Source organism: Rhinatrema bivittatum, chromosome 4 (assembly GCF_901001135.1).
Source record: "Rhinatrema bivittatum chromosome 4, aRhiBiv1.1, whole genome shotgun sequence".
In the NCBI taxonomy this organism is placed as follows: Eukaryota; Metazoa; Chordata; class Amphibia; order Gymnophiona; family Rhinatrematidae; genus Rhinatrema; species Rhinatrema bivittatum.
Genome location: NC_042618.1, coordinates 428008443 through 428022510, shown reverse-complemented (window position 1 = coordinate 428022510; position 14068 = coordinate 428008443). Strand labels below are relative to the sequence as shown.

General features: G+C 41.0%; 1 protein-coding gene and 1 long non-coding RNA gene across 8 annotated transcripts in view; one reads left to right on the top strand and one right to left on the bottom strand.

Annotated features, from left to right (window-relative positions):
- RAD18 (RAD18 E3 ubiquitin protein ligase) overlaps positions 1–13990 on the bottom strand; it is a 320686-nt gene extending 306696 nt beyond the window's left edge. For 4 of the 6 annotated variants that reach the window (XM_029601443.1, XM_029601441.1, XM_029601440.1 and 1 more), the window contains exons 1-2: positions 13789–13990; positions 10442–10523 (exon numbers count right to left, since the gene is read on the bottom strand). In XM_029601443.1, the coding sequence (XP_029457303.1) occupies positions 10442–10523; positions 13789–13842 (136 nt within the window). In that variant the 5' untranslated portion in view covers positions 13843–13990. Of the gene's footprint in view, positions 1–10441; positions 10524–10902; positions 10945–13788 lie in introns of those variants that run through there. The other 2 variants (XM_029601442.1, XM_029601447.1) reach the window with 2 other exon arrangements.
- Positions 13968–14068, top strand: part of LOC115091284 — a 119231-nt gene continuing 119130 nt past the window's right edge. For both annotated transcript variants that reach the window (XR_003856660.1, XR_003856661.1), the window contains exon 1: positions 13968–14040. This is a non-coding gene — a long non-coding RNA (uncharacterized LOC115091284). The remainder of the gene's footprint in view (positions 14041–14068) is intronic.

Here is a 14068-nt window from a genome sequence, read left to right as displayed (position 1 = left end):
ATACCTCACCTCGGTCACACACATAAAGCTGATCTTCACCAAGGACAGAAAGACCACAACATAAATATGGAGACAAAAACTGGAAAGGAAACCCAAAACAGTTACTCTGCTTGCAGTGCAAACCTGGAGAAATGGGAAGATAAATATAGTATCTAACATAGTCCCAGGATCTGCAATAATGCACACAAACTAACCCGCACAAAGTTACACCTGTATTATGGAACACACTCAAACAGTAACAACCCTATCTATGAAAAGGTAATACTACAAATATTAAACCAGGCCCTAAACACCAATACACTTCCTATTAGGAAAACAAGCCAAACTGCTCTAGAACCCCACACAGAAATAATTGTAAAGCTATCCTAATAAATGTTACAAAACAGCTGAGGAACAGAATATCATCTAACAATTAAAACTCAAAAATTATTTAAAATTGTCCAAATACCAATAAAATATTTCAAAAACAGCAGACTTCACATAATACCCAATAATTTAAAATGGCAGTCAATCAAGAAAAATAAACATCAAAAGCCACCTTTACTTACCCTCTCCAGCAACTCTCCTACTCCTTTCCCTTGCAGGCCAATAGCACTCACCAGAAGCAGCAGTGGCTGCTGAAGCTCTGTCCTCATAGTCCTCTTCCTTAGGGCCCAGAACCAGTTACTCACACACTGTCTCACACACTCGTCACCTCCCTGACCAGTCTGTTTCTCATGCCCATCCAGTCATCTTCTTGGCCAGTCTCTCTCTCTCAGACACATCACCTCCCTGAGCAGTCTCTCTCTCACTTACATAGAAGCTCTCAATCACACACAAATGCTCTCGCTCCCATTCTACCACACACACACACAAAGCTGCCACTCACACACACACAAAGTGGATTAGATGCCAAAAGATAGTCCACGAGCGCAGACAATACTTTATTACTTGACTCACCAATACCTCCAGATTATCGGATATTTTGTGCACTATTTACTCATACATATTGTGACCATCTATATACAGCCCCTGAGAGCCCCATGCAGGGCGAAACTCGGCCTGAGTCGGGCACATGTACAAAATTTGTGTCTCCATTCAAATAAAGCTCATACTTGGACTATCTTTTGGCTTCTAATCCACATTGTTGCCTCAACGGCTTTCTTAGATAGCCTACCCTCCTGCTTTGTCAGTCGGTCACTCACACACACAAGCAAGTTTCTTCTCTCACATAGAGCCTCTTCTCATTGCTCGGCCCAATAAGTCTGGCATCCGCTCTTCTGCTGCTGACGGCCTGGCCTCCAGTGGCGGTATGCAGCGTCTCTCCGCTCTTTAGCCGTGGTGGCATGCAGCTTCCCTCTGCAACCAACTGCATTGGCCCACTGTGAATGACCGATCCACACATAGGCCAATCCGCCCCTGGGGAGAAGGGAAGCACAACCGGGGCAGTGGGATACCAGAGCCGCGACACACCTGCCTGCGCTTGGCAACACACCGGTTGAGAATCGCTGCTTTAGAATAAAGACCACTGACTATTTTAGCAGCCACCCTCTAGACTGCCTCCATCCTGTCTCCGAAACTGTACACAGTATTCCAAGTGAGATCTCAGGAAGGACCTACATAGAAGCAATATCACCTTTTTTCTACTGACCATTCCTCTGCCTATGCAGACAACCATATTTCTAGCTTTTATCATCACTTTATCCATCTATTTGGCTATCTTAAGATCATCAGATACAATTACCCCCAGATCCCGCTCTTTCTTTGTGCTTAGAAAAAATTTCAGCTCCAATACTGTAACCTTTCCCTTGGGTTTTTGCATCCTAAATGCATTACTCTGCATTTTTAGCATTAAATCTTAGCTGACAGACCTCAGACCATTCCTCCAATGTCACTAGGTCCCTCCTCATGTTTTCCCACTCCTTCCTGGCTGTCTACCTTGTTAATTTTTGGTATCATCAGCAAAAAGACAAACCTTCCTGACAAACCTTCTGTTATGTCGCTCACAAAAATGTTGAAAAGAAGCAGTCCAAGGACCGATGCCTGAGGCAAACTACTAGTAACAACCCCCTCTTCAGAGAAAACTCCCATTTACCACTATCCTTCTTCGCCTCCCACTCAGCCAGTTTCTAACCCAGTCAGTCTCTCTAGGATCCATACCAAGAGCGCACAATTTATTTATTAGTCGAAGGCCTTGCTGAAACCCAAGTGCACTATGTTTAGGGTGCACTCTTGATCCAACTCTCTGATCTCCCAAACAAAGAAATAGATCAGATTTGTCTGATAAGATTTACCTCTGGTAAAACCAGGCTGCCTCGGATTTTGCAATCCATTGGATTAATAAATTGCACTATCCTCTGTTTTAGCGGCAATTCCATTAGTTTGCTCACCACAGAGGTCCCAGCCTCCTCCTTACTTCCACTTTTAGGAAACTCTGTTTCTCCACTTAGCTGCTGAAGTCTCCCTGGTTTCCTCAGTTCCTCTGTCTCATCGGTCCCACCCCCGTGACTTCATCTAAAGGAATGGACATTTAAGCAGGCCAGCAACGCCTGACGGGCGCGCACATGAAGCAGCGCAACAAAGGGACCTGCCCCTTCGTGTGCACCTCGAAGCACACAATGAATTCTTTATTCAAAGTCTGAACTTTTTACGGGATCTTTTTTTTTTCTTTTTTCCATTGTTTATTACGCATCCCCAAGCGGCGCTCCAGATTCCAACAATCACTGGCCAAGGAAGGTACTGCTCTCAGTCATTTTAAATTTCACATTCTTTCCCCAAGCCCTCGCTGTTTGGTTCCAGTTAAGACGGAACTTTTATATGTCACACAGGAATCTCAGGCATTTAATCTCCTCTTAGTTAATGCACAGTCTGTTTCTCGTAAGTATCCTGGTTTTTTTTAATCTTATTCAGGACAGATCTCCAGCTACATATGCATCAGCAATTCCTGGCTCACTAACGTGGACAATGTCCTTTTAAATGAATTGTGCCCCCTGGGCTATTAGGCCTTTTCCAAACCCCATCCTTTTTGGCACATGGGGGGAGGGGGGACTTTAATTATATACAAACCATTCCACTGGTTTTTAAATTGTTGCCCTGTGATTTAATGCCTCCTTTTAAGACCTTGCTTCTTGCATCACAATCTAAATATCTGTCTCTTATTGTCCACAATCCCTTCCCTGTGACTGAGTTTTTATCTTATGCCAAATTTAACCCATATTCTACCATAGTGCTCGGTGATTTTAATATGCATCTGGATTTCCACCCTTTACATCAATCTGCAAAAGCTTTTATTGAGCTATGTCTGCACATAGTGAAGAATCCCTCCCACAGATTAGGGCATATGTTGATTTTTGTCCCTTCTGTTTTTACTTCTCAAATCCCATCCTAGGCAAAGACTGACCAAGTCCCTTGGTCACTTTTAATTTCCTGTAAAATATCTATTGTCTGCAAGGCTTTTTTTTTTTTTTTTTTTTTTTTTTAAACAAGCCCTCTACTCTTTCATTTAAAGTACATAAGAATGTTGATCCTATTATGTTTCAAGACCTTTTAATACCCAAACTACAACCTAACTAATATCAATGAAGCAGTTAGGTTTCCAAGAGTCTCTAAAGGACACATATGACGAGCTGGCTCCTGAGCACTTGATTTATCCTAAGCGTTGTGGTAATGCTCCTTGGTTCTCCTCTTCACTTAAAGAACATAAAAATATGTTATGAAGAGAGAATGAAGGTGGCATCGCACCAAATCACAATCTGATTTGGAACTTTATAAAAACTGTTTAGTAGTTTATAAAGCACAATTTGATGCTGCTTTAAAAAAAAAAGGGGGGGTTTTCAGTTAAAATCAATGCTCTAGATCAGAGATTCCCAAACCTGTCCTGGGGGACCCCTAACCAGTCAGGTTTTCAGGATATCCACAATGAATATGCATGAGATAGATTTGCATACTATGGAGACAGTGCATGCAAATTTATCATGTATATGCCTTGTGGGTATCCGGAAAACCTGACTGGCTGGGGGTCCTCCAGAACAGGTTTGGGAACCACTGCTCTAGGTAACAATTCCAGGGAATTATTTCATTTGGTTAAAAAGCTCACTTCACCCCACTCCAAATCTAAAACATCTGATACTTTACTGAACGCTGATGAATTTGAGAATTTTGCCATCTTCTTTGAGGATAAAGTGGCCAAAAACTGAGATAATGTCCCTCACCCCTTTGTTTCCCCCAGAGCCCCTTCTCTTTGGGATTCCTTTTCAGAGGTTGCTAGTTCTGAAGCTGGATCTATCTTTGTGAAATTAAACTCTGCTTACAGCGTACTAAATAGATTCCCTCCAGCTCTAGTGAAGGTCTTACGTACAGACTTTATACCCTTACTAAAGATACACCCTCTCTCTTTCAGAAGGTTTACCACCAGTGGATCTGTTCGCCCTTTGTTTAAAAAAAAAAAAAAAAAGCCTATGCTACATCCTTTGCTACATAATTTACCAGCCAATCTCCTCTCTTCCTTTTCTTTCCAAAACAAGTGAAATGTGCAGTACTCTCTCTCAGCCTGACGATTTCCTAGTTCAGCATGATGTGTGGGATCAATTTCAACTGGGTTTTCGCAAACTCTACAGTACTGAAACTTTATTTTTATCAAGTTTTGATACTATCAGGTGCAGTTGCCATCACGGATTCTTAGGTCGTGGTTTTGCTAGATGTATCTGCCGCATTTGACACTGAGTCATTCCATTCTTCTCAAACGTATTGAGGAGATTAGTATGGCATGAGCTGTTCTCAGATGGTTTTCTTCTTATCTCTGACCAATTGCAACAGGCATCTATTGATATTTTATGCATGTTTATTATTTTGTTTTAATTTGTCTTAACTTTCCCCTTGAATACCATATTGAGGAATAGCCATCTATAATTTTATCTTTACTTGTACAGCTAAAATACTTGTGTGTGCTTTTAACTAATTTTAGCTGTCATCTTTTATTGAACTGTTTTACTGTATTTCCAATGTGTATATTGTAAACCGCTGTGAAGGCTAACGCCAATACGGCGGTATAAAAAAATCTAATAAACTATAAACTATATTGCCACATCTTCTTCTAGTTGGCCCAGTATTTCCTCTGGTGTACCCCAAGGTTATGCATTATCAGCTGTATTCTTTAATATTTATCTGTCCCCCCACCTTTTGTAAATTAATAGTTTGCCTGGGAGCTAATTACAAACTGAATGCTGACGACACAGTTTTTGGGTTTTTTTATACCAAAACAATCATCCTGGGCTGCAATAAATGGCTTATTAAGTATCTGCTTTTCCTCCATTAGATCTTGGCTCTCCCATAATCACTTTGCTTTAAAATCTTCAAAACTCTGAAATCCGTATTTTAAGCAGGCTGCCATTATCAGATGCTCCATCAGCTTTCAATTTTGAGAATTTTTCTTTCCAAGTGTCAACCACCGTTCGGAACTTCAGGGTTAATACTAGATCATGAGTTAACAATGAAACCACACATTAGCTCCACAGCTGAATCTTCTTTTGCAAAGCTAAGAGTGTTGCATAGACTGAAACCTTTGTTGCCCACACAAGGTTTTAGGACTATTTAATAAGCCCTTATCCTGAAAGGGACAGACTCCTGAAATTCTCTGTTGATAGTGTGATGGGCATTATATTCCCCTGGTGATTACAAGAAGGTGGGCTCTAACTCCTAGAGGGCACAGGGGTTCTGGAGTGGGAGGAACTTCCCAGATTTTGCCCTATCAAGAGGTAGAGAGAGAAGGACATGGTGGGAGAAGGGTGAGAGCTTGTCTGAAGGAGGGGTGGGCCAGGAACAGGAAGGAGTACTACTAGAACCAGATGAAGAGACAGAGGAGGTGGAGGTGTTCAGCAGCTCTAAGGACGAGGCGGAGCCGATGGACTTGGGAGAGGAGTGATGGAGACCCTCCAGAAGAGGACACACTCATGGAGACTGCAGGTCAGGAGATTTAAGTGAACACTGCCGTGGGGTGGATGTAGTTGCAACCCTAGTAAAAGGGAAAGCACAAACCCCCAGCTGCAGACTACGGTAGCAGAAGGGTCTGGTTCCCTAAGAACCAGGCCCACAGAGTGCAGCTAAGCTTAGGCTGTGCAGGAAGCAACTGTGAGCGGCGTGCAGGAGGATTAAGGTGAGAATTGCTTTGGTATGGTATGAGTTTGAGACTGATGTGGTTTGATAAAGCAAAGCTATAGAGACTTTAAGCTACCAGGATAACCTGGGGCTATGTGCTTACGCCCAGCTCACCAACTGGGGTGAGAGGATTTGAACCTATAGCCCTGACACTCTGGAAGGAATGGGGTGAAGTATGGGCAACAGAGACTGGAGTACCTGACCTGGGGAGCCTCCAAGGGTGGAATTGGGAACAACGGAAATAGGAGTCGGGCAGTGGGACTGTGGGAAAGCATCCCCCAGAGGCTTAAACAGTGATTCAGTTTCCTATGTAACCAGAGAAATCCAGCCGGATTGTGACTGGCAGAGTGGCCGCTGGCACAAACCTGCAATAAAGGCTTTTCAATTGATATAAAAAACTTTGCTACCAGGATGCTGATTAATACCAACCCTTGTGAAGACATAAATCCGTCACTTTATTCTTTGCACTGGATCCCTGTGCCCTGGCGCATTAACTTCAAAATTTTACTACTGGTTTTTAAGTTGTTACATTTTAATAGCTCACCTTCGATAAATGCAATCTTAAAATTTTACATTCCTCCTTGGGCTCTACACTCTGCCAACTGACACCTACTGCAGGTCCCCTCTTTTCGAACAGTCCATCTGAGAGAAGGACATGATCAATCCTTCTCTATAAATCGGTCCCCAGCTATGGAATGAACTTCCTAACATAAAATCAATTACAGCAAACAGAAGAGCCAGTAGAGTCTCATACATGAAAATCAAAGAAAAAAAATGGGAATATACCACCCAAATCAAGATGAATAGATTACCATTGTGAGCCTTGCTTAATGAATGATAAGACCAGGTGTCCCACGCACAACAGGGCACACCGACTGGCTTGCTGATACCTCGAGCTCATTGGCTTTGTATGAGTTTTCTTTGGGGTCCATGTTCAGTAGGATGTTTAACAGACAAGTTATCCGGCTACAGGTAGCACTGCTAGACAGTAGCATCCCCAGAAGCCCTGGGCCCAGATCGCGGTTGAAGGCTACTGCAATGCTGGCCATCAACTTTAAATAAAGGTACTGGGCAGTGAGGGGGTAATTCAGAGGGCAGCAAAATTTAAAACTTGTGAATTTAAGGGGAAGTTGGAGCAGAGGGTGGAGGAGAGGGAGGGGGTTCTCCCAGAGCTATTACATTTTTATTTTATTTTTTTTTATATACCGACATTCGATCTGAGATATCACATCGGTTTACATTCAGGTACTGTAGGTATTTTAATTAAATGGGCCATTTTTGGGGCGTGGAAAGGTCTGCCCCAGAGGGCTTTTGCAACTCAGATGGGAGGGAGGTGAGGGGATAGGCCACATTGAGATTCTTTTTTTCTTGTCCGTAACTTAACCGATACATACCTTTTTTTTTTTCCAATATATCCAGACAAGTCTCAAGTTATACGGCCCCACGAGGCTGGATAACTTAGCCGGATAATGGGACCCCTTCCCAAAACGCCCCTTTTATAACCAGCTAAATTATGATTTAGCCAGATAAAAGGCTCAATATGCTGTTTAAGTCATTTAGATGTGAGTTACCAGTCTAAATGGCTTGTAAATATCTACCCCTTTGTGTCTAGCAAAACCTAGCGTTCTTGATTTGGGTTGATTATTCCCATTATAAGATCAATGACATGCAGTTCAACTTTTAAAAAGGCAGTGAAACCTACTTTTTGAAAACTGCACATAAAACCTTGCAAAGTTTCCTTGATGAGGAGGTATTTTTTTTAGTAACACTTTGAATATTTCATTTTTTAGTTCTTTTAAAGGTACTTTTATGTTGTTCCTTTAAGATATTTTATGCCATTTTTAACTTTGGTTTATAACTTTATGTTTGACTGAGTATTATTATTATTATTATTATTATGACTGTGCACATTGTTATGCCCCATAAACTTTTGGATATGTGCAGAATTGAAGTTTAAAAAATAAAATAAAACAGCCAAGAGTATAAGTACTGATGAGTTAGATATAAAACAGTAAAACAGGCCAAGAGAGAATTAGAGAAGAAGCTTGCCAGAGAATGAAAAAAAACGAATAAAACCTTTTTCAAGCATATTCAAAGCAAAACATCAGTTGTGCTGCAAGATGTCTGAGGGGTAAATAGCAGAAAATCTGAATGTATTCTTTATCGGTAATGATTCTGACCAACTACAGCAAATCTCTGTGATAAAGGAGGATGTAAGAGAACAAAGCGACAAACTGCAGAGTAATAAATTACCAGGACTGGATGGGATCTACCCCAGAGTCCTAAAAGAACTCAAGTATGAAACTGCAAACCTGTTACTAGTAACCTGTAGCCAAATCATTTATAATATCGGAGGACTGGAGGAGGGCTCCAGAGATAACCCAAGAAATTATAGACCCGTGAGCCTGACATCTGTGCCAGGCAAAATGGCAGAAGCTATTTTTAAAAACAAAATCACTGGCCATATAGAAAGACCTGGCTTAATGGGGGAAGAATCAATATGGTTTTAGCAAATTGAAGTCTTTATCAATTTTTTTTTTTAGACTTTTTTGAAGATGTAAAGGTGAGATGGTTGATAAGTGTATTTGGATTTTCAGACGGCATTTGATTAAAGTCCCTGTGATGAATCAGGCACGGGGAGAGGGGTCCCACAAACTGAAGAAGCTAGGGGAGTATTATTTGTGCAATATACATTGCACAAATAACTGAAGACCAGCTCATGACCCCAGGACTCCCTAGAATCTACTCCCAGCAATATCTTTTACAGCATCCATGTTCCAGGACAGCTCTAATGCCCTACATGCAGAAACCCTGGTGTCTCAAAAGGAAGTGAAAGTCCCAAGTATAAAGTAATGGCTGGCACTTGGAATAAAGTGATTTTTTTCCGCAAGTAGCTGCTTCTAAGCATCTGTTGTGGAGAACTCTCAAGAGGTTTCTCAGGGCCCAGGCAGTGACCTGTTATAGTCCCCAATGAGATATTTATCATTAATTTAAAAATTCATGGGATAGAAGGCAGGGTCCTATTGTGGACTGGTAATTGGTTTAAAGGCAGAGGATAACAAAATGGTCGGTTTTTCAAATGAAGAAAGGTCATTATTGGGAGTACCACAGAGATGAGTACTGGAACTATTTAACATATTTAAAAATGATCTGGAAAGGAGACAAGCGAGGTGACCAAATTTGCAGACACAAAATTATTCAAAACTGTTAAAACAGCAGTAGATTGTGAGAAACTGCAAAAGGACCTTGTGAGACGAGATTGCACATCTGCATGGCAAATGAAATTTAATGTGGAAACATGAAAGTGAGGCACATAGGGAAAAATAATCCCAGCTACAGGTACACAATGCTGGATTCTGTATTAGGAATCACCACCCAGGAAAAGGACCTTGGTGTCCTTATGGACAATACAATGAAATCCTCAGCACAATATGTAGCAATGGCAGTCAAAAAAGTGAATAGAATGTTAGAAATTGATCCGAAAAGGAATGGATAATAAAATGGAAAATATATTGCCTCTCTATTGATCCATAGTATGAACACACATTGGGTATTGTGTGCAGCTCTGGTCGCTCCATTTCAAAGACATAGCAGAATTAGAATAGATGCGGAGAAGGACTCAAAAATGATAGGAGAGCCTGCCCATTCCTTTTAAGATGAGAGGCTACACAAGTTAAGGCTCTTCAGTTTAAAAATGAGGTGGCTGAGAAGGGACATGACAGAAGTTTATAAAATCATGAGTGGAGTGGAATGAGTAAAGAAAGGCTGGTTATTTTACTTTTTAAATAGTTTCATGGAAGGACCCCTTGTTTTAGAATCGACAATCAACAGATTTAAAACAAATCATAGAAAATACTTTTGTCACGCTACATACAATCAAGCTGTGGAATCTATTGCGAGAGGACATGTCAAGGCAACTAGCTTAGCAGAGTTTAAAAAAGGTTTGGACAAATAACTGTAAGAAAAATCCAAAAAATGTTAGCAGCTAGATAGAATAAAGAAAGCTATTGCTATCCCTGGAAGTAAGTAACCAGAAATAGATTTACTTTTTGGGATGTCAGGTTCTTGCGATTCAGACTAACCACTATTGGAAACAAGATGCTGGTCCCAACAGACCTTGGTCTGATCCATCATGGCATTTCTCATGGTCTTATTTATGAAAAACACTTTCAGGTGGACTGATCTAAGAATAAGACCTGATTTGATAATATGCTGATTTGCTGTATGTTTTATTATTTTTGTCACAATATCAATGTATTTATTATTTGGATTATCTGCCTCACTGCAGATCAAATGTCATAATACTTACAGTTATGTGAACACTGAGGTATGATCATTGCAATGTTGAAATAATCAAAGCAAATTCCGCATCGCAACAGATCATCTACCACCTGTAATACAGAGAAGGAAAAAACATTTTTCAGTTCTTTTCAAAAGGTAAATAAATACCAAAACAGCACATACAATCAACAAAACAGTATTCATAGCAAGAAGACTGGTGTTGGCATTCTAGCCTAGCAATTATAATAGAGTTCCAATTCCTGAAGACATGGGTTCAAAGCGTTACAAGACATAGTGTGTGATTCAGAACAAAGTATTCCTAGTCTGCAGTGTAATAAAAGGTACTTAATAAAATGATTTGTTATACAAGTGTAACTGGTTAGTCATTGTTGATTTATTTCTATTTCCTCACTGTTTGCACCTTCTTCTGATATGATTCAGACTTTCAGATACTTGAAAAACTTTAACGATCCAAAGACAACGACAAACCTTTTCCATCAGAAAAAAGTCAGCAGAACCAGAGGTCACGAGCTGAGGCTCCAAGGAGGAAGACTAAGAACCAATGTCAGGAAGTATTTCTTCACGGAGAGAGTGGTGGATGCCTGGAATGCCCTTCCGGAGGAAGTGGTGAAGTCCAAAACTGTGAAGCACTTCAAAGGGGCGTGGGATAAACACTGTGGATCCATCAGGTCTAGAGGACGCATATAAAGAGCAGGCAGCAAAACACTGCACGGAGCGGCAGTAGCCACAGAGGCATTCACGGAGCGGGATGCCAGTGGTTGGTGTTCCACCTTCACGGAGCGGAAGGATGGAGGGCTGCCATCTCCCAATTAAAAAAAGAAAAAAGCAAAACAAAACAAAAAAAAACAGGGATGGGTTCATGGGCTATATGTATTACCAATTATTAGGCTTATTCAATTACCAGTTATTAGGCTTTTCAATATTTGATGATAGTTAATGTGACTTTCAAGGCATACTTCACTTTCAATGCATATCCAGCATATAGCTCCCTGCTTCAACGGCAGGGAAGAAGAAAAACTAATACTTCATGCATATCCAGCATTGCTCTCTGCTTCAACGGCAGAGAGCTATGCTGTCGCTTACCCAACTAATCAAACTTAATATTTCACTTGGAAGCAGCTCCATCACTGCTCTCTACATTAATAGTGCGGGTGAAAGGGAAATAGAACCTAAGATTACTAAGAGCCAAGAGAAACAGATAAGTATGAGAAAAAAGAAGTGTGAAGCTTGCAGACTGGATGGACCGATTGGCCTTCTTCTGCCGTCATTTTTATGTTTCTATTAAGCTGCTACCATTGAGATTTTTATGCATTTGTTTGAAGCTTAGATATTTAAGTTTAGGCATTATAGTTGTTACATTATTATTGATTTATATACTAGTTCAATCAGTCCTTATTGTGCATCTTATTCTACTGTAAAGTTGCTACTGATCTGACTGCTGCTATTCTATCCTACCTTGAGTGTATTTCTTATTCAAAAAGGCAGGTAATAAATTAATATATGAAATAATTTACTTAGAAACAGATCATAAGAAACAGTATAGAATATATTGTTCTGGTTTCTCTAGAAAAATGTGAAATATTTATATTCAATTTGTGGCATCTCCACTCCCTGCTGGCTTGATCAACATAAATGGGGTTCATGAATCAAGACGAGGTTTTCTGCATGGCAGCGCTACCATTTGTATATTGAACTGGTCCCTGATAAAAGCACGTTTTAGCTTGTGTAGCCTACATAAAGTGATATGTATTTGTACATTTTTTTATTTATTTATTTATTTTGTATACCGACATTCGATCGAGATATCACATCGGTTTCCAGGTAACAGGTTGAATAGGGCGAGATCTGCCCTATTTTACATTGTAACAAGATAACAATTAAACAATTGAAATAAAAAACTTTGTAATAGTTGAATACAAATAAATGTGAATATAAATTTGTAGCATATAACCTATATACAATATGACTTGGTTACGAAATAGATAGGGTGTCAGGGGATGTGGAAGGGAAAGGAGGGAGTGGGAATGGGGTCGGTGGAGGGAGGGGAGGTGAAGGGGGGGAAGGGGGAATAGGTGGGGGTGGTTGTGAGAGGGGGTGTTATGCGTTAGTGCAGGTTAGGAATCAAGTGGGAAGGCTTTCAAGAACAAGCATTTGAGGAGGTTGGGAATCAGGAGGGAAGGCTTTTATGAACAGCCATGTTTTGAGCTGTTTTTTTAAAGACTTGTGGTGAGGGTTCGTTTCTGAGATGTGTGGGGAGGGAGTTCCACAGGGTAGGGCCAGCTATTGTAATAGCTCGTTTGCGTGTTGCGTTGAGGTGAGCATTTTTAAGATTTGGGATGGAGAGGAGACCTGTGTTGGAGGATCTGAGAGTTCTTTGTGTGGTGTATGGTTGGATAGTGTTGTTTAGCCAGTGACACTTTTTTTGTAAGTAAATATCTATTACTGTTAGTACAAAGAAGCTATTAGTCCTAAAAGCAGCAGTGCTATGTGGTTTATAGCTTTAGTAGCGTTGATCTGGCCCATTTAATAATAAAGCTTATTTAATTATAGTATGCTAGCATTTTGGCTGTTGCCATGCAAGAAGTGCACTTTGGATACCATAATAACTTAAAATTACATACAAAATAAAACTGCCAAATATATGTCATACAGTATTAAAGCAAGCGATTCCCATAAGCTCATTTAATTACAACCTATAATAAGAATCCCAGCCCTCGCCCTACAGTAACAGCTAAGATGAGCGTCAGAAGGAAGGAAGCTGTGGTCCCTACTGAACACTGTCACTGCTATGGCTTGTTTGGGAGGGAGCTAGAATCCCAAGGAAAGGTCAGCATACTTCATATTTCACCTGGCACCCCTCGTCTCCCATCATAATCGATAGAAAGAGGGCTGGAGCAAGCTCTGACAGGACGAGATCACCCAACGAGCACTTAACAGTCTGAATTTTTGTACATATCACACACAGGTAGGTATTGGTGGAAAAGATCTCCGGGTGTCACGCCTTTGTACTACCAACAGGTTAGAACATCTCCCACTTTACAAGATCTTTAGGTGCCAGCTAAACAGATTAAAAATACAAAAGTGAATCTTAAGATATAGTAATGTACTTTTTTTTGGAAATCGCTTTGGTGTGTCTTATTCTTTGGTACAAGAAAGGCAAACTAGAAATGTAAATAAACATAACAAAAGCCTACATATGTAGCAAGGAAACTGCCATCGTGAGTAAGGAATGAATTCCTTACTCTGCCCCATAACCTTTCCACGCCCTGCAGGCCCGGACAACCTAGGAACCTGCTGTAAGAAAGAGGACGATTTAAAAGACACCCATTGCAACCGAACTCTGCCAGCATTCACCTTCAGCTGCGGCAGACCCTTAGGCCACTCGGGCTCGTCATCCGCGCAAGCCATGTCCCGAACTGGCGTCTCCGGTGAGGGAAAGGGGTAACAGGAAGCGCGAGTTCGCGGGAAATTGTTACACCTTCCGAATTACCCGCGCAGCGCCATTGCGACACGTCACTCTCTGAGCCGGGCACTTCCGCCAAAGGCGCGCTGGGAAATGGAGTTCTTCCCGGAGGAGGGACGTAAACCTGTGGCGATATAAAAGAGGTACTTCGCGTCTGCCAGATCAGAAAAC